This window comes from Lutjanus erythropterus, chromosome 19, assembly GCF_056507025.1.
Source record: "Lutjanus erythropterus isolate fLutEry1 chromosome 19, fLutEry1.hap2, whole genome shotgun sequence".
Classification (NCBI taxonomy): domain Eukaryota; kingdom Metazoa; phylum Chordata; class Actinopteri; order Lutjaniformes; family Lutjanidae; genus Lutjanus; species Lutjanus erythropterus.
This window is the reverse complement of record NC_139335.1, coordinates 32,956,138-32,980,714: the sequence shown is the minus strand read 5'-3', so window position 1 is coordinate 32,980,714 and position 24,577 is coordinate 32,956,138. Positions and strand designations below refer to the sequence as shown.

The window sequence follows — 24,577 nt, the reverse complement described above, 5'->3', positions numbered from 1 at the left end:
GAATTTCGTCCTATACGCAGATAAAAACAACAGTTATACTTTTAACCTTTTATTTTAAAATGTCCTCTTTTTTAGAGGCCGTCCGTGTTGAGACAACGCTCACTATTCAACCAGTTTAAGGGGTTTGGCTCCATTTTGTGCACAGGAGCCATTTTCTAACGAGGCGAGCGCAGGAAAGTGCCACGTCGCCCCCGGGCGGGTACAGTACGGCTACAAAGTCGAACTGTTGTCCACCATGGAGGAAGTGTTCTTTTAAAACCAAACTCCACACTTTTCGAAATTTAGACCAAACCGTGAAGGCGTCATATAGGCACACATAGCAGCCACACTGTGTATGTGTGTGTGGGGGGAGAGGCAGGCCTGTGTATCAGTCACTGCCTCCATTTTGAGAAACCTCCATCCACGCATAGGGGCGCGCGCTGTGTGTGGTGGAGCTGTAGCCGGGCGACTGCGCCATACTGTCACTTCCTCTGCGCCTCACTCTGAGAAACATGAGAAAACAGGGTGAAATAGAAGCTAACACGGCTATCTGAGGTGGATGGACACTGCTGAGGTGTCGCCTGTTGGAAGCCATGACCTTACCGAGCAACAATCACTACAACTATGCCAGAAAGTGTCTTGAAAAGCAGAGGGGCGGTGTAGTTAAACTCCAACTATGAGCTACGTCTCGCCACAACAGCCTGGACTCTGCTGTTGTTACACTGTAGGCTATCGCCGCCATATCTGCTACATTGTTTCAGCTCGTGGGGCTGTGGGTGGAGGCAACAATGTATCAAAGTGAGTAGAGGGTTTCCGCAGGTTCCAGTAGCAGTACCCTGGTGGCCCCTGAGGCAAAATGGGGCCCTGGACCTTTTGTTCCCGTGCTCCAAACAGCCCGAGGTTCACCATAGGTCATTTATGTAACATCATGACGACTAACTTCTTTACCACGCATCATATTCATCCAGAGGGTGGGAACAGCGGGGAGGTGGGGGTGCTGCAAGGCTATAGAATTAGCAGGCGGTGCCTTGTTATTTAAATGTGAACGTTTTTTTTCCACCTAAGGCCTTCAGCTACTCAAGACAGGGGGTGTGGGCCGGAGTGAGTTATGGCGATATAAACAGTTGGTGTTAGCTTTTAGCTTCCATTACTGTATGGTGAAGGAAGCCCTGTGTGTCTCTATATAGCCTAATCTTTGCCCGCACGAGCAGAAGCGCATTAAGCGCATGTGTGGCCACGTCGTGTTGCATAAAAGCCTCGTACAGCACGCGCACACACTCACAGCTTCATGCACAAGTACAGTAGAGAATGGCGCGAGCACAGGACGGAATTAGGGGTCTCGGCTTGTGTGCCCATGCACGCGCACACGCACACTCGCGCTCATCTGGTGAATACCCTAGGATGAGCGGGGGATGCCCCCTCCCCTTCCTCCTCTCTCTAACCTACTCCAAATAGACCACGTGGTTTCCTCTTTGCAAACAAAAAAAAGAAAAAAACGTGAATTGGAGTCGACGGAGGGGCGGCGTCACCCCTCTGCCGGCAGCAGGCGGATCGCTGAAAGAGGGGAAGGGTAGAAAACTAGAGAGAGAGGCGGAGAGAGAGGAAAACATTTTTCCCTATCCGATCCCGCCATAGTTTTTCCCACTCTTCCACCATAGACCCATCACCAAATCCACCCAGTACAACCCACCTCCTCCACAGTGCGATAGAGAGGCTATAGGCTGCTGCTTTATTCGTCTGCTGGGGCCGGCTGCAAGTCAAGGGATTTCATTTCTCCTGCTCTACTTATTCAACTGGATTTACAGCTAAATTCAACGTTACCATCTGGTTTTACACTTTTAAAATCGCATTTTTTATTTTAATTTGCTGCCGATTATTAGCATTTGTTTCGTTTTGTTTTCTTTTTGAAATATTCTTTTTAGATATTCTTGCTCTCTAGCGTGATTCCTACTTTCCGTTAGTGTGGCAAGTGTGACAATATCTTGTTGCGCTATTAGCTAATTCGGGAGAGAAACTTTTTTGCTGGCTTCAATTTTAGTTATTCCGGGCTTTGTTTTTTTTCGTTTTTGGACTTGGAAAAACAATTTCCACCATGCACAAGCTATACATTGGGAATCTAGGCGACAACGTGACTGTCGACGACTTAACAAAAACCTTTGAGGAGCACAAGATCCCATACTCCGGACAGTTTCTCATGAAAACCGGCTATGCGTTTGTGGATTGTCCGGACGATCAGTGGGCCATGAAGGCTATCGAGACGTTTTCTGGTGAGTTAAGGTGGACTACTGACCGCCAAAGACCCCCTTCCACCTTTAGTTTCATTCATTCTAACGGGAAGCGGCAGACGCCGGTGTAGCCGCGGCTGCATGCACACCTTCGGCGGTGCACCCCGGTTTCACTCTCCGTCCACCTCCGAGGCTACCACATGAACATGCCGGATAAAAATACATTCACACAATTATTTTATTGATGCTAGCTTAATGGCGTGTGGAGAGCTATACGCCCTGGGGAGCCATTCAACTTTTGTAGGGGGGAGGGACACACGCTAGTATAAACGTAAAGCTAAACCGTGGCGAACGTAAAGCACTATCTCTCCCAATATTGCTACTGAACAAGTTCTTCATTCAATTATTTGTAAGCCAGCTGACTATTGCGGCTCATGTGTTTCAAGCTAATATGTGCAGTAGGTGGCATTTTGATGTGTTGGACGCCTCGCATTGAATTGAATACTCTCCTGTGATATAGTATGAAGCCTTGCTGGCTCCCCTCCCCCTTTAAGCCGGCAGTCCACTATGACAAAGATAGAAAAAACCACACATCTTACCCAGTGTACTCACCAAAACAGGCCTCACGCCACCATGAATACCACATTATCGAAGAGTAGCACCACTGTAGTGAAGGCTGGCTTCAGCTCGTGCATGGCGGCAGCGCTTTGTAGCTTATTTCTCATGATTTCCCACATATCTAACGGTGAAGAGGCAAGGTCGCCATGCCTGTCAGCTCCCTCTGCTTCTTCTTCTTCTACTACTACAACTACATAAACACCCAAGACAACCCTTTTATACAGCATGTGGACTTTTAAAAGACACCCCATCAGTCCCAGAGTAAAAATAATATTCGTATGCTTGTCATAGTGCATCTCTGAGGGTTGAAGTACCTCATTATGGGGCAGAAGTGACGTGCCTACACTATGCACTTGTTCCGTTACTTTTTATTAGCCATGTTTTGGGCCTTCTGCACCCTGTGCCCCTCTCACATTCTTCTCAGCTTTCTGTGGTTCTTTAATAAGCTGCAGCTTTTTTTTTAAAAAAAAAAAGTTAGCTTCACTGTAGCTATGTACCCTTAATACACCATACTCCCCCTCACAGGCCTACAATAGCTAGTAAACAGTTAGCATGTAGCCACAGTGTGTTCTGAATCCCCGTTTCTATGTGTATTTTTTCCAGGTAAAGTGGAGCTTCATGGGAAACGTATTGAGGTCGAGCACTCCGTCCCCAAGAAGCAAAGGTACTAAACAGTATTGAGCACTATATCACCCCTCCCCCCCTCTCTAAAAGCCCTTTCATGTGTTGCATCACCTTGTCCAGGCCTTTCTTTCATGGAGTTATAACTGAATGCAACCATTTCACTGTTAATTTGCTAGAAGTGGCACTCTGAAACGTGCCCATGTGGCTTCCTTGTTTTAAAAGCCACTTTGAGGTTGTGTTCGGCGCAGTCGTGGCTGGTTTTGGTTTTGGTTTTTTTTTGGTGTGACTGTGTGGTGCCTCAACTTTGTCGGCCATTGCTGTGAAACTGAACTGTGACAGCTTAAAGCTGCCCTGCCGTGCTGTGTTCATAAATTTTTGGGTTTTCTCTTGTTTTGAAAATCTTGCTTTTGGTTGAGTGAAGCGAAACAACATGTGGAGAAAATATAGTTTGCAAAGTCATCACATAAGACTATAAGCACGTTCTATAGGCCCAGCCTTTCATTTACGTAACTACACTTTTTTTTTAATTTAATGGTATTTTCAAAAAAAACAACAACAACAAAAAAAAAAACAAAAAAAAAAAAAACGCTGGAAATATACATGCAGGGAAATTGTGTCATATGGTTGAGTAATGCTTACGTTCGGCAACTTTTTAAACTACTAATTTGGAATTTATATTCCATTAATTACGTGTACACATTTCCATGCATGTAGATTTAACTAAGACGACTAAATTGGTTTTCTGTATTTGGATTACATTCATGTCTGCCTGCTGGTCATTAAAAAATATAATTCGTTATTAAAGATTTCCTCAAATGCAGGCAAATAATTATTTTATTTATTTATATTTAGTTCTGTAAAATATCTCCTGCCAAAATGTAAAGGTTGGCTTGATTTAACGTCGCCGTAATTGTTTCAAAAATGTCGAATAAATTAAGCATAAATGCTCTGTTAAATATCATTAATTTCTTGTAAAACCTAAGCTGTGTGTTTTGAGTTTTTCTAGATAATTATAATTTTTAAAATATTATTTTGAGCTGTTATTTTTGTGGCCAATTCTGACATTAAAATGGGCTAATGGTGTAAATATTTGCACATTAAAAGAGACATTTGGTTTATCGAGCTTCCACAGCATATTAATAGAAAAATGAACCTGTAGGGTAGACTGTAGTGTGTGTCTCAGAATTTGCTCGGTCCAGAGGATAAACTGGGCTCCAGTGTAAATCAGCTGCTCTGTGCTGGGAGCCAGACTTGACCTGCTTTAAACAGTATTATGGAATTCGCCTATAGGTCATCATTCATGCCTGTAACCTTTGGCACAGATACGAGGTGAGCTGTGGACACAGTCCTCCATGTTCCGCCATTTGGCCACACGTGTGCGTATGTGTTTTTCCCATGTTTAAAAAGACCAGTGAACGCAGCTTTCACGCCAGTGCTTCACTGTTGGCTTCAAATAAATTTTAACGGCCACTTCATTCGGGTTTCGTGTGATTTTGCGTGAATATGGCCAAATAATGGGATTTGAGCAGTTTTTTGGCACGCGCTGTGCGTCAGGTGAAGTATTGCAACATGACTGTGGCTCAAAAAAACTCCCAGCAGGCCTGTGGTCTCTCCTGCAGGTGAATGGCGTTAAAACCAGTGAGGCTGGGTCTCATATTTTGTCAAAGCACAGAAACAGGTCAGCCGCCATGCTTGCTCAGAGAACCAACATGGCAGCCTGTAGTTTGTTCTAATCTCCCAGCGGCTCGGTAAATAATTCTGAGGGCGCTGTGTTTGTGTGAAGAGGGTCCCACGCCTTCCCTGTGATAACCTTGAACAGCCCATAATGATAAAGATGATTTGTGAGGACGGGGGCCAGGCACCGTGGGCGAGCCGAGGCCTTCAGTGGCTCCATAACACGTGGTGCGTCCACGCAGAGAGGAGTCACTCCACGTCAGGCTGTGAGGAGGGCTAATGGCGAACCTCTGAGTAACCGTCCATCCTGCTGCTGCTGCTGTTTCACTCGGTGTAGTTCCGGGTCTCCTCAGCCCTGCCTATCCTGTAGCATTCCATTTATGTATATATGTGTGTGTTTGAGGATGAAAACGCAGGCCTGTGCAGCAGGAGAGAGTTAAAAAAAATCACGCAAACCAGTTTTTGGGAGCCACATCTTAAAATGGCCGTCCATGTATTCAGCCAGCGCGAGCCTAATTACCCAAATTATGCCTCAAATTATTGTTTAATTATTGATATCAAACATCTGCCGAGTTGCAGCATCTACGTGCGTGTGTGCTGTTTGAGCTAACGCAAATTTACTAAATTATTGCGTAAAACGTCCAAGCTGTAAAACAGTTGTGGCGTATATGTTAATTTGAGCAAACAGGCGATTTTTCTTTTGTTTTTTCCCCCCCTAAAATAAATATGCTAAAAATAATGGTAACTTACATTTTTTCCTATCACAGTATCACATAATTTAAATAGTTTGCCCTTAATCTGCCTGTAGTGTGGTCACGCTGGGGTCAGTAGGGTGTTGTAGCTGCAGTAGGTGGTGTGTGGCTTCATGCTATCTGTTAAAAACACATCACTCATGTTGTCTTCGTGCATAAAGTTGCTGTGGTGCAGTTTTCGTCAGTGGAGGTGTGTGTCGGTGTGGGAGGGGCGGCTGTTCATAGGGAACAAACCCTTTATTTGAGGGGGGAGGGGGCAGTCCTGTAACGGGAAGTTCTAAAGGCTCAATTCCTTCTTTTCTGCCCTATAAGTGTTTGTGCTGAACTCCTTATAGGCTGCAGGGGGCGCCGCCCACGGCTGCCCCTGACCCCTGACCATATTGCAACATGTAAGCTGTGTGTGTGCATATGCGTTTGTGTGTGCATGTATCGAAAATGGCTGCTGTGAGATGGAGGGGTTTTAGATTTCCGAGACAGTGGTAATATTCATCATGAAAGTTGATTGAAATGTGTGTCAGGCTGAGGTCAGCAAGAGTGGGAGAGGAGGAGGAGGACTGAGGGAGGGGTGCAAGAGTCGGGGGCTGGATTGTGTGTGTGTGTGTGTGTGTGTGTGTGTGTGTGTGTGTGTGTGTGTGTGGGTGGGGGTGGGGGAGTTGTTCAGAGGGAACAAGCCATCCTCTCTGGAGAGAAAAATGTATAGAATGCCTGGAGTGAGTGAGTGTGGAGCAAACCTCCACCACCAGCAACACCCACCAAAAACCAGCCGAAGCGTCCATTTCTTAAGAATGGAAATGACAAAAGAAGCTGCCTGCTGACTGTCCACCTGAGGAGTGTGTGTGCCGTTTTCTAATTTGATTTTTTTTTTTTCTTAAAAAAAGTGAAAAGTGTTGCAGTAACAAAGCCCAAAAGAAATTCCATTATAATCAATTTAATGGGTTAGGTTTAAGAATAGTTTTTATTGTAAATGCAGCACAACAAACATTCAGAAAATAATAATTTAAACAATTTATCAAAGTTCGGCACCAATTTTAAATCACACTTTTAATGTGCAGTTTTCTTTAGTGTTTGCTTTTTAATTTTAAAACCCCTCCTCCTCTACAAACTCTGCTTATATTTCCACCAGAGCTGCAAATATATTCTTTTTATAGTCAATTAATCTCTCAATTATCAATTATCTTAATTAAGCGATCAGTTATAAAATAAAATGTCAGAAAATGATGGAAAGAAGCTTAAGATGACATCCTGAAATGTCTTGTTTTGTCCACAAATAAAACAATATTCAGTTTACTGTCTGAGAGGAGTATAGAAACCAGAAAATATTCACATTTAACTGATTTAATAAAAAAAATACTCAACAATTAATCACTTATTAAAAGAAATCATATAAATATAAAAATAAATACAATAAAATGAATCAGTTAAATTAATTAGTTTGTTCAGCTCTTCCTTCCTTTGTTGTGCACAGTTTATTGATTGATTAATTTAAAGATAAAAATGTTGAAATATTCACCCAGTGAATCATTTTTTCACTAGAGTCCATGATAATGAATTGTCAGCTGTGTGTGAACTGTGCATGGTAGGATATCTGTCTTTAATTTAAAAATGTAATCCTGCTAATAATCCACATTTTTACTAAATGTAATCTGGTTATGTCCTTTTTTTAAACCTGTAACTGTAATGGAATACAGTTAACCTTTCTTTAATATCCAGATTAATTAATCCTGTTGCGTGTGTTCTGTTACTCTCAAAGCCTGCTATTACATCTGAAATTTGCCATCCATTGTTAGCATCAACATTAGCCACCATTAGCTATTTTCATTATCAATTAAGCTGTCAGTCATTTTCCTGATCAATTGATCAGTTTTTTGGTTCATAAAATGTCAGAAAATTGTGAAAGATGTTGATCAGTGTTTCTTAACATTCGAGAAACTAGAAAATATTCACATTTAGAAGCAAAAATCATAGAACTTTGACTTTTTTTCCTTAAAAATGACTCCAACTGATTAATCAAAATAGTTGGCGGTTAATTTAATTTAAGTCATTATTTGATAAATCGTTGCAGCTCTAATTTCCACTTGGGCTGGGCCATATGGCCCCATAATAATATCACAATATTATAGGATATTCTGCTATGATAGTCTTGACACTATGGCAAAATACTGAAGAATATTTTATAAAAGCTGCTGAGCTCTTCTTGTACTGAAGCAGGTGCTTCTGCTTGAGGTGGTGAAGTTAGTTTGTTGTGTTGCCTCCTTTTGCAGGTACAGTCTTCTTGACTTCTTACATCTGACTGTACCTTATTGTACATCTCATCTTTTGTAACCAAACCACTTCCACAATTCTGACCTAACCCCTCCAACGTAACACTGCCAACTTCACTGTATGATTTTTATATTTGTATGTTTTTATCATGAATAAAATTATAAAGACATACAGTGACCAGTGAGAAAGGGCACACCTCTAATTTCCACATTTAGATGCATGCTTGCATATATACACTCTGCCTGTGGTCTTGGTATGTGTGTATCATGCTAAGGCAGGCTAAATTCTGAACAGGAATTAATATATACTATATATTAGGAGTCCATCATGACAAAGTTTGACCCGTGACAGCAAATACAATAATAGTTAGTCTTCTTCTTCTTCTTATACAGTGTGATTAAACAAATCTAAATAGTTTTACTTTCTCAGATCTGCCACGCCCCTGACATTAGTGTCCAATAACATGTCCAGGACTCCAGAAATGTTGTAATTAGCTTACCAATATCATGTGTTCTTTTGTTGTTGATGTTTCCATTTGAACTGTTGTTGGCAATATTAACAATGCTCTAAAAACTAGTAATTGCACTTTTCTGTACATGCATTATAGATAATATCTGTATTTAAAGGCTATGCCACAGTATACAATATGTCTCAATATACACATTTTATCCAAATTAACATACCATTAATTTTCAAATAGTGATCCTATAGAATATGATGCATACCTGTAGATTAAACTACCCATCAGTAGGGCTGGGTGTTATGAACAAAATCAAATACATGTCTACAGTCTGATCAGTTCTGATAATAACATCACTTTATTGTAATGTAGCCTTTAAAACACTTATGTCATATCAGGATATAACCATATCCAAATTTAACAATATCTAGTCTCATCATGATAGTGATATAGTATACTGCCCAGCCCTGCTTCACAATCACCTGTACTTGTGCACTTTGTTGGTAAACCGATAAGGAGTGTTGTCATATGACCTGATTCATAATGGCTGTTACAAGAAATGAAATCAGCACCTGCAAACTGCCAGACACAAGGTCCATCTTGGCTGTGGCATGTAAAAAAAAAATCAGGTCACCATGACGGATAGCTTTTTCTTATATTATACATACATTCTGCACAGATTTCACAAGTGGCAAACAAAAAACTGGGTATCTCAGTGGCAGGTGAGAAGAAAAATGTCATTTCAGACCCCAGGCTGGACTTACATATATAAGCACAGTGTTAGCAGAAAGCACCTGGTCAGGGGCTGCACTGAGCAGCGTTCAGGTAACCTTTAACACACCAACACACATAATGAGCTGTTTTATTAGGTCAATATGTCATGACTTTTTTCTTATTTTGATGAGAATTACTTCTAAACATGAGTTTGAAATGATGACATGTTTTGGAAGTGAACTACAGAAGTTCCAGAGACCAGCTTTAATTTTTCTGTGCTGTATCTGTGATTAGGGCTGCAGCTAACAATTAACAGAAAATGGTGAAAAATGTCAATCAGTGTTTGTTGACGTCCTCAAATGTCCAAAGATATTCAGCTCACTGTCAGAGAGGATTGAAGAAACATAAAAAATAACATTTAAGAAGGTGACGACTGATTAATTGATTACCAAAATAGTTGATGATTAATTTGACAGTCAATAAATAATGGATTAATTGTTGCAAATCTAGTGTTGTTGGAACTGGTGACACAAGAACACCCTCCCAAAGTCCAGTTAAATGTATTTGATATCATTGATAATGATAACATCAGAAGATAACATACTGTGTATTTTTGTCAAATAAAATGAATATATGTTCATACACAAACTGTGTTACATATAAAACATGAATTATCCTTATTTGTTGTAATAAGAACACTTCTGTAATTGCAGATATGCAGTCTAGTTCTTCTCTTTATACTGGGTTTTTTAACACCAGAACAAAAGAGACAATATTCAAAGGGAAAAAAACACCACTATTATTATTATTATTGTTGTTGTTGTTGTTGTTGTTGTTGTTGTTGTTGTTGTGCACACGGTGTAGGGAAGAAGTACAGGTAATTAAGTGCTGCATGTATAGAAAGCAGAATATGCTGTAACATTTGAAAAATATTTGTTGTGTAAAGACCTGAATTATCGAGTGATTTTTTCAACTGATTGATGGAAGAATATTTAGACTGATCAGAGTGTACGGTGTAGCACCCCCACCCCTGAGCCACAGTGTGAGAAAAGACTCCTCCCCCTGTCTGTGTTTGGTTTCTAGAATAACGCCAAAGTCTGCCTTTCTTTTATTTTTGCTGTAAAACAGCTCATTTGCAAATCCTCCCCTGATTTCTTTCCCAGCTGTAACCTTTAGCTAATCATGTCTTCAGATTGTATTTCATTGTTTGGATCATTTGTGGCAACAGTTCTTTAACTCCACCTCCTCCACCTGTGTGTGCAGAGGGGCGGAGCTTGAGTCAGTGTGTTAGCACTTGGAGCCAAACAAGAGCTGATTTTTTCTTCTACCACTGACTTAAATAATAATAATAGTTTTTTTTTTTTAAAAAGCGTGATTTTCTGCAAAAATGACAAGTCTAAAAACAGTCTAATGTGGGTTTTGTCTTTTAGAAAAAAACAGTAAAAAAATGAGTTGTTACTGAATTTGATATGTTCACATGTCAGACGTGTGTTGGTGTCTGACATGTCTGCTTCATGCTCCTGCAGTCAAGTCCTTGTATTAATCCTTATGTGTTGTAGTTCTCACTCTACCTGCTCTCAAACAAAAAGCTGTTTATTTTAAAAATATGAAGTCAGTCTAAGGTGCCTGACTACGCCCTGAATGTCTCTGTTAGTGTGTGTGTGCATTCTTCTAAATGTATGGATGAAAAGATGGTTATTTTTCTGTGAACCCCCCCTCCACCTCCCAATCAATCAATCAGTCAATCAAAGATCATCACAAACTGACGCACTGCCACCCGTCATCTCCTCCGTTAGTTTGATAGATTCATGTAGAAAACATTTTTACATCATCTCGGTTCGCTCACAGCTCTGTTCTACACGTTTCAATTTTCTAAATCTCAAGCTTAGAGATATTTTTGCTTTATAATTTTTATCTGAAGTAACTTTTGGGCATCTGTGGAAACCAGGCTCAGATTGGCCATCCAAAGCTCTGGGAGAATTCACGGTCATTCCCAGCTGATTCAGAATGTTCAAAATACAAAATAAAATGGGATGGTTCCAGCCTGTCAATGCACACAATACGTCACACACACATACACAAAAAGTGGTTGCTCAAGATGATCCACAGAGCTTGTTGTGAGCAGTTTCATGGAGGAACTACTTTTCTCTCTGCAGTAGAATCTACCCCAACTACTTTCTTTTCTATCAGAAAAAAAGTAGTTCCTACATGAAGCTGCCCACAACAAACTCTGAGGATTAATTTAAGTGACCAGCTCATGATTATTTATTTATTTATTTTATGTTTTTTTTTTTTTTTTTTGGTGCTTTGAGCACCACAAGCCAAGAGCTATCCAGTTCCATTGTATTGGAGAGAAGGCAAACATCTCTACAAAATACAAAGTATGTGTTTTGGATTTTGGGGCGAACCATCCCATTAATGACACTGTGTATGAAAGCAGTAGATGCTCTTTTCTGTTGGGTGGAAGTATCTCTGGTTTTGAGATGATAAACCTGTCAGAGCTGTGAGGAAACACCATGTGCAAAACAGATATCACTATTAATTTCTGCAGCCAGGAGTGTGGAGGTGCAGCTGAGTAACTCTGTAAAACTGGAGACACTTGTTTGGAACTATTTCGGATGTTTTTGAAGCAGTTTTTGTGTGTCGTAATGCAACTAAAAGTTATGCCCCAGGCATGAGCAGAATATTTCTGCTGTTGAATGTGTGCAGATTGGCCCGGGCTGATGTTTCCTGGCCTGAATTCTTGTCCTGGTCCGACTCTGGAATTAGCAATGGACAGAATGAAAAAAAAAAAAACCAGGCTGTTTGTTGCTCTCCTGGAGCTTTGTGTTGTGTGCTGGTGGAGCTTTAAAATGTGGGGCATGGCAGCGCACCAGCAGTCATCAGGATCCTTCTTGATTCTTCTTTTGTGTTTTTATAATGAGCATGCGCTGATAAAACAAAAAGAAACACAGGACAGATGATTATGACATCAGATTTTGTGCCAATGAAAAAGATGCTGGTGACAGTTGAGCCTGTGACATCACCTCCAGATAACACTGCAGGGTTGGGAGGCTTACTTTAAAAATGTATTCTGATACAGTTCCTAATGAAGTTATTTTCAAATTGCAATCCTACTAATAATTCACATTTTTACTAAAAGTATCTGTAATCCGATTACATCTTTTTTTCCCTCAGTATTTCAGTTTGACATATTTTGAATGTACAAAAATCAAAACAAAAAAATAAAACAAGTTGGGAAAGTTAAAACAAAGGTCAGCTGTGAATAAATGGGCAGGGCAGAAGAGTAAATGACAATGAACTTTCAATCTTTTCTGTTAGTTTTTTTTGTCTTGATGTTTGTGGCATCTCCTCAGACAGTTGGTATCATTGTTGCACCTGCAGATCAGCCTGTTGGGGAGATGTGTTTGACCTGAAAGCTCTGTTCAAAGCTCACACACATCAACTACAGTATAGCTGTTCATTTTCTGAATAAGACAACACAACACAACTTTTTGGCCTCTAAAATGAAGCAATGTCTGATTTGAGTCATGATGTTGGGGGAATGTGATTTTATTCCCTCTCAGCTTCATTTTAAGGATTTCTAGAGGCCCCTAAAGAGGTCAGTCAGAATAATTCTTTGCGTCTTATCCCTTTAATCATCCTCAAACACCCTGCGATTTATCCCAAGACTCCTTGGGAGGTCCACTGCAGCACACACTCATTTTAAAGTCTGGATAGTTAGAGGTGGTTTTCTATGTATTTAAGGGTTCAGGTTCTCTCAGCTTTAATCTGATTGGACCAATCAGAGGACAGCAGGACAGGTTAAACAGATTGAGTTGAGGTCATTTAGAAGCAGGAAGGTGTGAGAGGTAGAGGTAGAGGTGATGGCCAAGGGGGGCCAGTCAGTGGCCATTCTGTCACTGATCATGTATTTGCTGACCTCCACGCTTTTACTTTGGAGAGCAGAAACACTTCCTGTTTGTTGTCACACACCTGTAAAGGAGTGTGTTTTATCGTTATTGCATAGAAAAGATTTGAAATATGTATGGCTGCAACTGATGATCATTTTCATTGTCGATTATTCTGTCGATTATTTTCTCAATCAATTGATTTATTAATCCTGTTGCAATTCTGTCTGTTGAAAAATAAGTCAAATCATGTTGAGCACATGAATGAACATGTTGGACCTATTTTTTTTTTCTTTCCTGTAATGATCATTTTCATTGCTGGTTAATCTGTCAGTCATTTTCTATATTAGTCAGTGAGTTGTTTGGTCCATGTCAAATGTCAGAAAATTGTGAAAAAAAAAAAGCCTATTAGTGTCTAGGACAATGTCCTCAAATGTTTTGTTTTGTCCACACCTCAAAAATATTCAGTTTACTGTCAGAGAGGAGTAAAGAAACCAGAAAATATTCACATTTAAGAAGCTGAAGGCAGAGAATTTAGACTTATTTATTTAAAAAAACACTCAAAAAATTAATTACTTATCAAAATAGCTGCCGATTAATTTAGAATGCAATTAATAACCAGTTAATCTATAGAGATATGTTTTGTTGGGTGGAAGATGAACTTTTATTGATGTTGCACAGGTGTTACTCACCTGTAAAATGATATGGTGAACTTAGGGGCCGCCTCAAAAGTGCATGGCTCAAGAGAACATAAGATCATTTTATCAGTTACTTTCTCATTTATATGATCAAGACATGAGAGCAGCTTTATCTTCACCTCCTCACATTATCTACATTATGTACACTGCCTCCATTTTTTTAAAGAAAAATCATACAATATGGCCCAGTGTCCTGTTACTGTTCTGTTTCTGGATCATTAAAATTTAACCTTTTATTTGTATATATTTTGGGGTCTAACACCCCATTTACATCTGGTATTAACATAGGATGTCTGTCTGATTGCGTTTCCACCTGAGATCCGAACACAATGTGAGTCAGACTACCTCCAGATGTGGTCAGGCAGGTCTGATCACATTCCAATCATGTCGCATTTACACCCTGCATTAAGGCCGGAAAAACATTGAATTGTGATTATTTTGACTGATACTGCATTTGTTATATGGTTCGGAATATTAGAGGTAATGGTCATTTTTTAATCATTCTACTTATTTTCTTTCAAAAACATGTTAAAAATGATTGGTGTGATTTTTTTTTCTTTGCAGAAATGTAGACAGTGTCTGTACACGTCGGTAAAATCTGATGTGTAGGACAGGACATCTCTGCCTCACCACAGTCATTCATTTAAAGGTTTTTTGACACATATTGCTTAATATTGCATCTCCTGCGATTTTAGAATTGCAGAAAGGCATTTTACCATTTCAATAAAATTTTGATTAATCATGGATAACAAAATCCAGATACACATCACATTTTAGTACCATGTGTAAATGGGGTATCAGTGACGTTTTAGTTTGGGGAAAAAAAAAACAGAGTCGTGCAATAACACAAAACAAACTAACCAATGGAGGTGGCGGTAGTCGAGCAGCTCCTGTGTTCTGCAGATAAAATAACAGTTTTTGTCTGTGTAATCTGGTGGCTTTGAAGAGACTGATATGTCTGTTTTTGGTAAAACAAAAATGATTTCACTGTTTAACAAACAGGTCTGTCTCTGTTGGGATCTTTTCCATAATGTTGCAGACACTTGGAATACCAATGTGAGCCTGTTGAGCAATTTCAGTGGCCATACTTTGATGGACAGTGCTGCCCTCAAGGATTACATTGCAGCCCGTTTCATGACTGTTGGCTGAGATGATCCGCTGCACCAAAACATTTTTACTCATTTAGACCCCCAAAATGTGTAAGAAAAATACTGTCTAAAAATTCTGGAATAACCCTTTTAACAGCTGGCCAGTATTTATTCCTAACCAAGACTTCCTTTTGTCTTTTTTAAATGTGAGGTTCAAATACAGACTGTTACTTTGTAGATTTTGTTAGCAGTTGAAGATCTACACGAAGAGTATAAAGGTTGTTTCTTAACACCCCGCCCACCTCTGGTGAGCCTCTGAGGAAGACATTTTCCTGACATACATACAGATGCAGATAGTAGCTTTGCGGCGCCTGCACAGTGAGACTAATTGACATCAAGAAAGGTGTCAGAATGAGCATTTATGTCCCAATAAATGCTGCAGGAGACGTGCTTCCCTGTGTAACACACCACGCTGTGTGTCTGTATCGCCTTTCACATGATCTCTGGCTTAACTTACCTGCAACCAGAGTTTAAACGCTGCAGTTGTCATAAGTGGCAGTTATTTAATCATACAAAAAAATTAATCATCTGTGAAAGCAACAAGTGAACACATCACTAATGCAGTGCCATGATGTTCTGTTCACCTGGTCCATTAGAGTGACCCTCGTTTTTCTTTTGGTTCATTTGCATGCTATCCTCTCTGACTGTGTCTACATCCACACCAGCTATTATTCCAAACATGACAGTATTCTTAATTTTATATTAAAGAGACTCAAAAATCTGAAATACATTTTTCTCCTGACTTGTAGTGCTGTTTATCCATTTAGATTTCTTGGGGTTGCAGAGTTTTGGAGAGATGGTCATAGAGATGTCTAGGAACTACTTTCTTTCTGCAGTAGAATCTGAAGGAACTACTTTCTTTCTAACAGAAAAAAGTAGTTCCTATATGAAACTTCTCACAGCAAAGTGTTTAAATTATCTTGACTAAGCAGGTCATGGTTTTTGGACAGAGACACTGGTTTTGAAGTTTTATATTTTTTGGTGCTTTGAGCACCACAGGTCTTCTGCAATTTAGTGTCATTACATTGCAGAGAAGGCAAACAATTGGGTAAACGGTCCCTTTTAAACAGCATATTCCATTTGGATATTCCTAATTAGGCCTTATTCTGAATGTCTGTGTTTACATGCACAAAATATTCTGGTTTTGCCTGTATTTTGAGAAAGACAATGTTCCTATGAAGCTGGTCCCATGGCTAATATTCCCATCTGCATGCAGCTGTGCATGCTCTGATTATGGACCAGTGGAACAGCTGCAGCCACTTGCACCATTTTGCTTCTTTGTGTTAAAATAGTATTTAAAAAAATGCATTTTTCACTGGTGGCAGACTTGTTTGACTGTTGGAACATGGCCTCCCTCTTTGAGCCCTTCAACCACCGTCTTGAAAATGTCCGCACTACAATATTTTCACGTTTCAAAGTAGGTGTGTTTCTCCTTCTGACCAGAAATGTGAACTTTTCTTTTCATGCATGCATCTCCACCCCAGCCTCACAGACTGTTGGCTAGTTGGTTTGTTTTCAGCACAGAGGTGACCCTTTCAAATCCACTGAATACATGTGCAAAGATTGCTCCTAAAACCTGAATAATACTGGAATATCCCACTGGTCTTAATCAGAAAATGCTACATCCAGAATAATTCAGTCAGCATCCAAAGAGAATCTGCTGTTGATATGAGCTGTGTTAAATTCAGAACATTGTCCTTTTCTGAATAACAGTGGAAAATTAGTGTGCATGTTAACATAGTCAGTGTAGCATTTTCTGATCTAGACATGTGGGATATATGCTGATGTTATTTGGTGCATGCACAAAAAAAGCCCACGCTAGAGCTGCAGCAATTAATTAATTATTAAGTTGATCGCCAACTATTCTAATCATTTATTTAAGAAAAAATGTGGAAATTCTCTGATTTCAGCTTCTTAACTGTGAATATTTTCTGGTTTCTTTACTCCTCTCTGACAGTAAACTGAATATCTTTGAGTTGTGGACAAAATAAGACATTTGAGGATGTCATCTTGGGCTTTGGGAAACACTGATCAACATTTTTCACAGCTGTCTGAGATTTGATAGGCAAATAACTATTCATCGATTCATTGATAAAGTAATTGGTTATGAAAATAATTGTTAGTTTCCACATACCTACTTGGAAGGAGAAATACACTCTGTTAAACATGATGACAGACATATATCAACAGGTTTTTGGATGTGTGTTAGTATGTTATGTTGTAGATATGATATACTATAATGTGCAGCTGCATTAAAATGGGAATATTCATTTTCATAACCTGTGTAAACAGCTCAGTATGAACACCGGCCCTCATGCATGAGTTTGTAGGAACAGATTTGATCTTAAGTTGTTTGTGTGAAAACCAGCTGTAACCCGCGACACAGAAACCTCTTGATGACTCCAGTGATGCTCCAATCCACACCTCCATGTCTGTTAAAAGTTTCTTTTTTCTTTTTGTTCTTTCCTCTGTGTCATTTCCTGTCATAATTTATCAGAGTTCAACGTCGTCTGTAAAATGTTTGCAGGGCTTGTTGCAGTGTGGTTTGCGCACAGCACTTTAGTCCGTCGCCTTTATATGGATTTATTGGGGCGTGTCTATATGCTAATTGCAAACTTCCCGGCACGCACATCCAGTTTAAGATCAAACATGATTCATCAACACACTCAGCAGAGTAAGAACAGACTCAGCTGTCTGCGCATGTTTCATGAAATATGTAGGATTTTTGTATTTTACTCATAGTGCTTTGTTTAAAAACAAATATGAGAGAAAAGTAAAAAAAAAAAAAAATAGTGAATGAGATTCATTGTCTTTCCAGAATTAAGGCAAAAAACAGAATATTGTATGTGTATAAAAGTCACTAGGACTATTTATTTTCATTTCACTTCCTGCTTTTTATGGTTAACCAATTAATCATTTAGTCTATGAAACGTCAAAAAAACTGTGAAAAATGCTTGTCACAATTTCCCAGATCCCACAGAGACGTCGTCAGATGGCTTCTTGTAGTCCAAAACCCAAAGACTCTTCATTTACTGTCAGAAATGAGAAAGAAAAGCAGCAAATCCTCACATTTAAGAAGCTGGAACCAGCAAATGTTTGACATTTTTCCTTTGAAAAATGTGTGAAATGATTAATCGATTACCATATAGTTGTAAATTGATTTCCTTTCAGTTAGTCAGTCAGTGGTTGCAGCACTGACTCCCTGTCGGTCGTCCTGTGTGCTGCCTGTTGCTGCTGTGTTGTTTGGAGCAGGGAGGTCAGAGCTCATGAGTGAATGTTTGGACGCAGAGGTTAAAAAGCCCCTGAATGGTGCAGAAATCTGTCACACCAAGACAGGCTTGAAGGCCTCGACCCTCAGTGTGTCTGCTGTTATTGAAAATCTATCAGCTGATGTCCAGGATTGTCTGCCATCTGCATGCTTTCATAATATCATTATATCTTATTCATATCCGCTCTATTATCAAAAAACCCCTCCAACAGTGTTTGAACATAGATGGTGAGAGCACACACTGCAGCATAGTGCAGACTGGGCCGACTCTCACATCACCATCTGTGTGGGAAGCTTTACATTTCAGTCTTTAGCAACAGAATGAGATTTTTTTTTTTTGTCTAATTTGTTCAAATCTGACTGAAACGCACAGTCAGCAGTTCAGAAATATGTCGTGTTGTAAGTTTTTTTAAATTTCTCACACTGTTAGAATTCTTCTTTCCACTCTCTGTCCTCTGAGTTGAACTCTTCAACAGTTCAGTTTTACTTTGCAGCTGTTAGGTTTTTGTTTTTCTCTATTTTTCTTCATATTTCAGATCTTTTTTGTAGCCTTTTTTGAAAACGCTGTGTTGTGTTCTATTCTGTTCTGTTCTGTTTGTTATATTCCTCTTGTCTGTTCCATTCTATTTTTTGGTTTCTTTCTATTCTATTCTATACTTCTGTTCTGTTTGGTTCTATTCTGTTCTACTATTCTATTCTTCTGTCCTGTTCTATTCTGTTCTATTCTTCTGCTCTGTTCCATTCTGTTCTGATTGGTTCTATTTTGTTCTTCTATTCTGTTCATCAGCTCTATTCTGATCTCTTCTGGTCTGATCTCCTCTAGTCTATTCTGTTCTTCTGTTCTATCCTTCTGCTCTGTTCTTCTGTTATGTTCTACTCTATCCTGTTCTGTTTTATTCTATTCTGTTCTGCAGCTGTGTGTCTCATTTCTGTCTGTCTGTCTGTGTGTTATGTAAAGTGTGTTGCAACTTTAAATGCACTCTGAATGTATCATGCGTGTGTGGAGCTGTGTGTGTGTGTATATGTGTTAGTGTGTGTGTGGCTCTCACACAGAGAGAGGGAGAGAGAGGAAGGCTCGGAGAAGAAGTAGCACGCCATGCTTCGTCCTCCTCTGCTCGCCTCTCATGGCTGGCGAGGAGGAGGAGGGGACGGTGGGCGGAGGGACCGAGGGGGGTGCGACCAATCGCCTGGCAGCTGCGCCTACGAGGCGGTCGCTCGGCGCAGAGACGGGAGGAGCCGATAGGCCCTCCCCTCCCTCTCTGGTACAGTAGGTCCATTTCTCTCTCCTGTTTTTCCCTCCCTTTCTCTCTCTTGGCATGTTGCCATGTTCTCTGCACCAGCGTTTTCACCAGAGAGCCAAGAGCGAGCGAGAGAAAGAAAGAAGGAAAGAAAAGACAGACAGACAGACGAGGCTGAGACCTGCTGCAGATGCATGTGTTTTAAATTTGACGTCAGCTGAAGTGCACCTCTCGAGCGTCTTGGACAAAGCGATCAGACGGCGTGCTGCAGCTCTGCATGTTAGTCTGTGGTCAGTCTGCATCTTTGTGCTCTGGATTTGTGTCCTCTATTTGCATTAAATCGTCAGTTGTCTCAGTTGTGAGAGGACGGACTAGATTGTTTCTGTCCAGCTGTGCTTTTCAGCTCACACACAAGATCTTTGTCTCCCCTCTGTTAACTGGATGGAGAGACGGAGACATGGTGCAATCAGATCCTTTAAACCCAGTCGTAATGCATTACTCTGGAGTTATGAGTCACTGCAGGAACAAAGTCCACAGCTGCCGTCCTGTCCAACAGTCGGTCCTAAAGTTCAGGTGAAATGAAGCAGTCTGAGACAGATCCAGTGTGCGTCTTCATCTTGTGTGCATGTTTATTGGCTGCTGTGGTGTCCTGGCAGACAGGAAGCAGCCCTCTGTCCTGGCTCAGCACGGAGACGGCCTGTGGACACACAAAGAGGGACTTTCATCCTAACTGGACTCAAACATGTCCTGCTACTCAAGTGTAGATTTGATGCTTGTCTTTGTCACTTCTAAGAGCAATGTGAATATTTGTGCATTTCAGACTGTTGGTTGAATAATATGAGCCGTTTGAATACATGTGGGAAATGATAACTTTTTATAGATTTTATACATTTAACAAATACTCAACAGATTAATGGTTAATAAAAGTGATTATTATCTGCAGCCCCGATTTTGGCTTTTACCAAAAGTTAGTTTCTACTTTCAACTTAAATACTAAAGGAAAAATCTGAAGTAGACTACTTGTACGTTCCCTGATTATTTGTATTTGTACTCCTCAACATTTCAGATGTAAATATAATATATTCTTTATACAAAATATGCATCTGTTCTTTTTACAATAATCCCTACACACATGTGATAAGGATATGTTAAGGAGGCAGGATATTTTACAAGCTAACAATAAACTTTACTGTCCAGAATGATATCAGAGCAGAGAAACAGTAAACTGTCACAGGTATTTTTAATAATGATTGATTAAAAAAAGACAGTTAAATATTTGTGTGAACCTGAATTAAGATAAGGATCAAATATACACAGGATGCTGCCTGTAAAGCTAACAAATAAAAAGTCTGAATGATGTCTTTAAAAAAAGAAAAAGTTTTTATATAGGCACATATCAGACAGCATGCTTGCTGATACCAATACAGATCAATATAGCTGTGAAGGGTTTATTGGGCTGATAATATCAGTTGACCAACATATTGTTCAGGCTTGAACTACATTCATTCTATAACCAAAGTTACTGTACAGTTTAAAAATTTCATTTAACATGTTTATTCTTATTACAGCTGCAACTAACAATTATTTTGATAGTTGATTAATCATTCAGTTATGTTCTTGATTAATAGTTTTATAGACCGATAGAAAATGGTGTAAGATTTTGATCAGTGAAGTCCAAGATGATGTCTTAAAATGTCTTGTTTTGTCCACAACTCAAACATATTCAGTTTACAATCAGAGAGAAGCTGAAATCAGAGAATTGTGACTTTTTTTCTTTCAAAATGATTCCGATAACAGATTAGAATCTGTCCTGGACATAAAGGCTGCCACATCAAAAATACTTGCGGTGCAGGAAAAGACATCAAGTGCATTCAGATCCATGAAAGACAGCACCTCATCTCACACCTCAGGAGATTCTCTGATGTAGGGATGAAAGAGGTGTTGTAGACACACCTCCTCAGGTATCTGCTCCTCTGTTTAATTGGCAGCTTGTAGGAACAAATACCAGAATATATATAAAATAAAATAAAAAATAAATATATAAATTAAAGGTTCTCCAACAAAATGTAATTTTCTCTGTAATTGCATTTTTTCTGTAGTGAAGGGGATGAATTTAAAAGTCTCACAGGATATAATATGTATTATACTACAGCTGCAACCATTAATCAATGATTATATGAATCTATCAACTCTTGATTATCAATTAGTATTTTTTAAGAAAAAAAATTTCTGATTTCAGCTTCAGAATATTTTTTTGACATGACAGCAAACCTTGAGGCAAAATTACATTTGAGGACATTGTCTGGGAAACACTGATCAACATTTTTTTTAACATTTTCTGACATTTTATAGACCAAGCAACTTATTGATGAATTGAGAAAACAACTGACAGATTAATCAACAATGAAAATAATGTTATTTGCAGCCCTATATATTACTGTATGAATAATAAGGGGCTGTGTATCTGAAGTACCTTTCCTGTTGTTCAGTACATTTTGTTGCTCATATTTTTATTCAAATAAAAAGATAAGATGCAGGACTTTTACTTGTATTGGAGTATTTTTTGATTGTGGTCAAAGTTTTGCTTGCTGACTGTGACTGAGCTTCATTGTACGCCTGCAGAACAGAACAGGCTCTGTGGAGTCATGGACAGTTTGAACATGAGAGGCGATCTTACCCTGTCACCTGCAGATCTTTAGTTTCATACATGTCTCCTGTTCTGTGTTGTCTCTGACCATCGCTGCAGCGGCTGCTTGTCCTCCATGTGTTGTCCTCTGTGACCTGACTTATTTGTGTCTCTTTTATTTATCACTAGCTTCCCCTCTGGGGACGAATAAAGTTATCTAATCTAATCTAAACTGCACTTTTCTATAAACAGATGTCTGTTTTGCTGTTATTACAAATCCACTTCCAAGCATCGTCAGTCAGTCAGTACAGAGGAGTGTGCCACTCGTCTACAGGCTTACAGTTTGGACAATGCTTTATTTTATGTTTTCATGTTAGAAATATGCTTTGATTTGAATATATGCTCGATCATTAACATAATCTGGTGTTTGATCAATACACTCCCTGTAAACCACTAGTCTTATTTATATATGTCATTCCTAGCTAAATAAGTCCTCTGTTGGTCCCTTCCTCTGGACATTAGTAATCATTAAATACATACAACAAAGTTCATATGCAAAATGAGCAGCTAGTAAAATAATCAAAATGACAGTATATATTGATTGCTGAGACTTTAAAGAAATCTGCAATTTCATTTATAGTAACACTTTAGATGTGACGATAAAGGCCTGGAGAGTCTGGAAAGTTTTAGTTTAGGTTCTTGAAAAGTGCTTGAATTTTACAATTTAAAAAAATAATGCTGTATGAATTCTGTTTGGTGCAAAGAAAAGTGCTCTACTTTTACTTCTTGTCCAGACTCAAACTGGAAGTCACCGTTAACATTTTCCTTCTTTACCTGCATGATAATAATCTTTGTCTTAAGGACCACTTCACCAGTTTTACACATAAAGAATAGTTGGTCTGCCTGCATGTGGAAATGGTTGCAGACTGTCTTCTGTTGGTCTGGAGGAGTTTTGTCAAGTTTGAGAAAATAACCTGGATGGTGTCACAGTGATGTCATTCAGGTTTGGACCAAATATTTATCATGGAAAGCCTTAAATACAAACTGAGGGTGTAGAGCGTGTCCAACGTACTGCAGTATGTTGGTGGTTCAATCAGACAAAATGGGGGGAAAAGTTGTACTAAAGACTTAACTTTATTCAAGACACGTGAACATTTGTATTGTGGTTTCAGTTTGAGAATTGTTACACCATTAGAATTTTAACAGTGAAGGAGATTACCCTGAAAAGACGCTGTCATGTTGCATTATGGGAAATGTAGTCCAGTGGTTTTCACCCATACCAGGGGCTAACACTCAGGATATCTTCAGCTTTGTTGCTTGGCCTCAGTTTTTGCTAACTAACTAGAAGGAGTCTTTGGTGCAGCAACAAGGACACAATCCCTCACTGGCTTCCCACTCACAAGCATGTCAGAAGTTTTATATATTTAAAATTGTAACAAAAATCAATTTGTGTCTTTTTTTGCTCTAAGTGCATTCAGTAAGTGTAAATAGTTCTTATGCATAATTGTATTTCAAGAGACAGGGGTTTGGATGAGGAACAGGGACGTAACAAAGACATGACCCCTCATTCTCTTCTCAACTACAAACCTATGCCAAGTTTTAAATTAGGGCTGCGCAATTAATTCTAATATTATTGAAATCACAATATGGCAAGATGCAACGTCCACATCACAGAACTAGAACCAAAACACTTTTTTTAATGGAAAAATGTGTGAGAAACAACATTATAATGAAATACTACAGAGATGACCAGGTTTAAAAATATGGTTCTCCAGATGAAAGAAAACATGTTTGGACAAGACCTCAATAAAAATGATATCACCACCATTTTATTAGTTTTTTTTCAGTAAAAATGAAAATTGTGATGCAAAAATAATCATTCCCATTCAAATCACATATCACAATCACAAATTCAGTCAAAGTAATTGCAATGTGACTTTTATGCCATATTGTGTGGTACTATTTTAATTATTTAAAATTGTACAAAAGTCACAACTTTTTTGCTGGAACTACATTCAGTAAATATAAACATTTTTGCACTAAGTGTGTCCAGTAAATGTAGTTTGTTACTGTGCATCATTGTAATCTAGTAGACAGGTTTAGGGTGAGAAATGAGCAGGGAGGAATCAGCCAAAAGAATGAGTTATGCTTTGATTTTTGACATTTTTAAAATGCGTTTCTTGTGAATTTCCCAACTTTATGAGTGTGCAGTCCTTAATCATTTGAGTATCCCTTTAGTTATGGATGGATGGTAATGGATGATGAATGTCAGTGAGTATAAGCTAATAAGATTGTTTGAGTTGCTTTTTTAAAGAATAACCTAAAGAAAGGAGGAATGTAGTGAGCATGAGCAGGCAGGAGAACAAATGAGACAGAGAGGCTGCAGGAGTGTTGAGACAAA

General features: G+C 39.1%; 1 protein-coding gene across 1 annotated transcript in view; it reads left to right on the top strand.

Moving 5' to 3' along the window:
• The first annotated feature begins 1,505 nt into the window (after window positions 1–1,505).
• igf2bp1 (insulin-like growth factor 2 mRNA binding protein 1) overlaps window positions 1,506–24,577 on the top strand; it is an 83,506-nt gene continuing 60,434 nt past the window's right edge. The window contains exons 1-2 of the mRNA XM_084743726.1: window positions 1,506–2,246; window positions 3,426–3,486. Of these exons, the coding sequence (XP_084599852.1) occupies window positions 2,072–2,246; window positions 3,426–3,486 (236 nt within the window). The 5' untranslated portion in view covers window positions 1,506–2,071. The remainder of the gene's footprint in view (window positions 2,247–3,425; window positions 3,487–24,577) is intronic.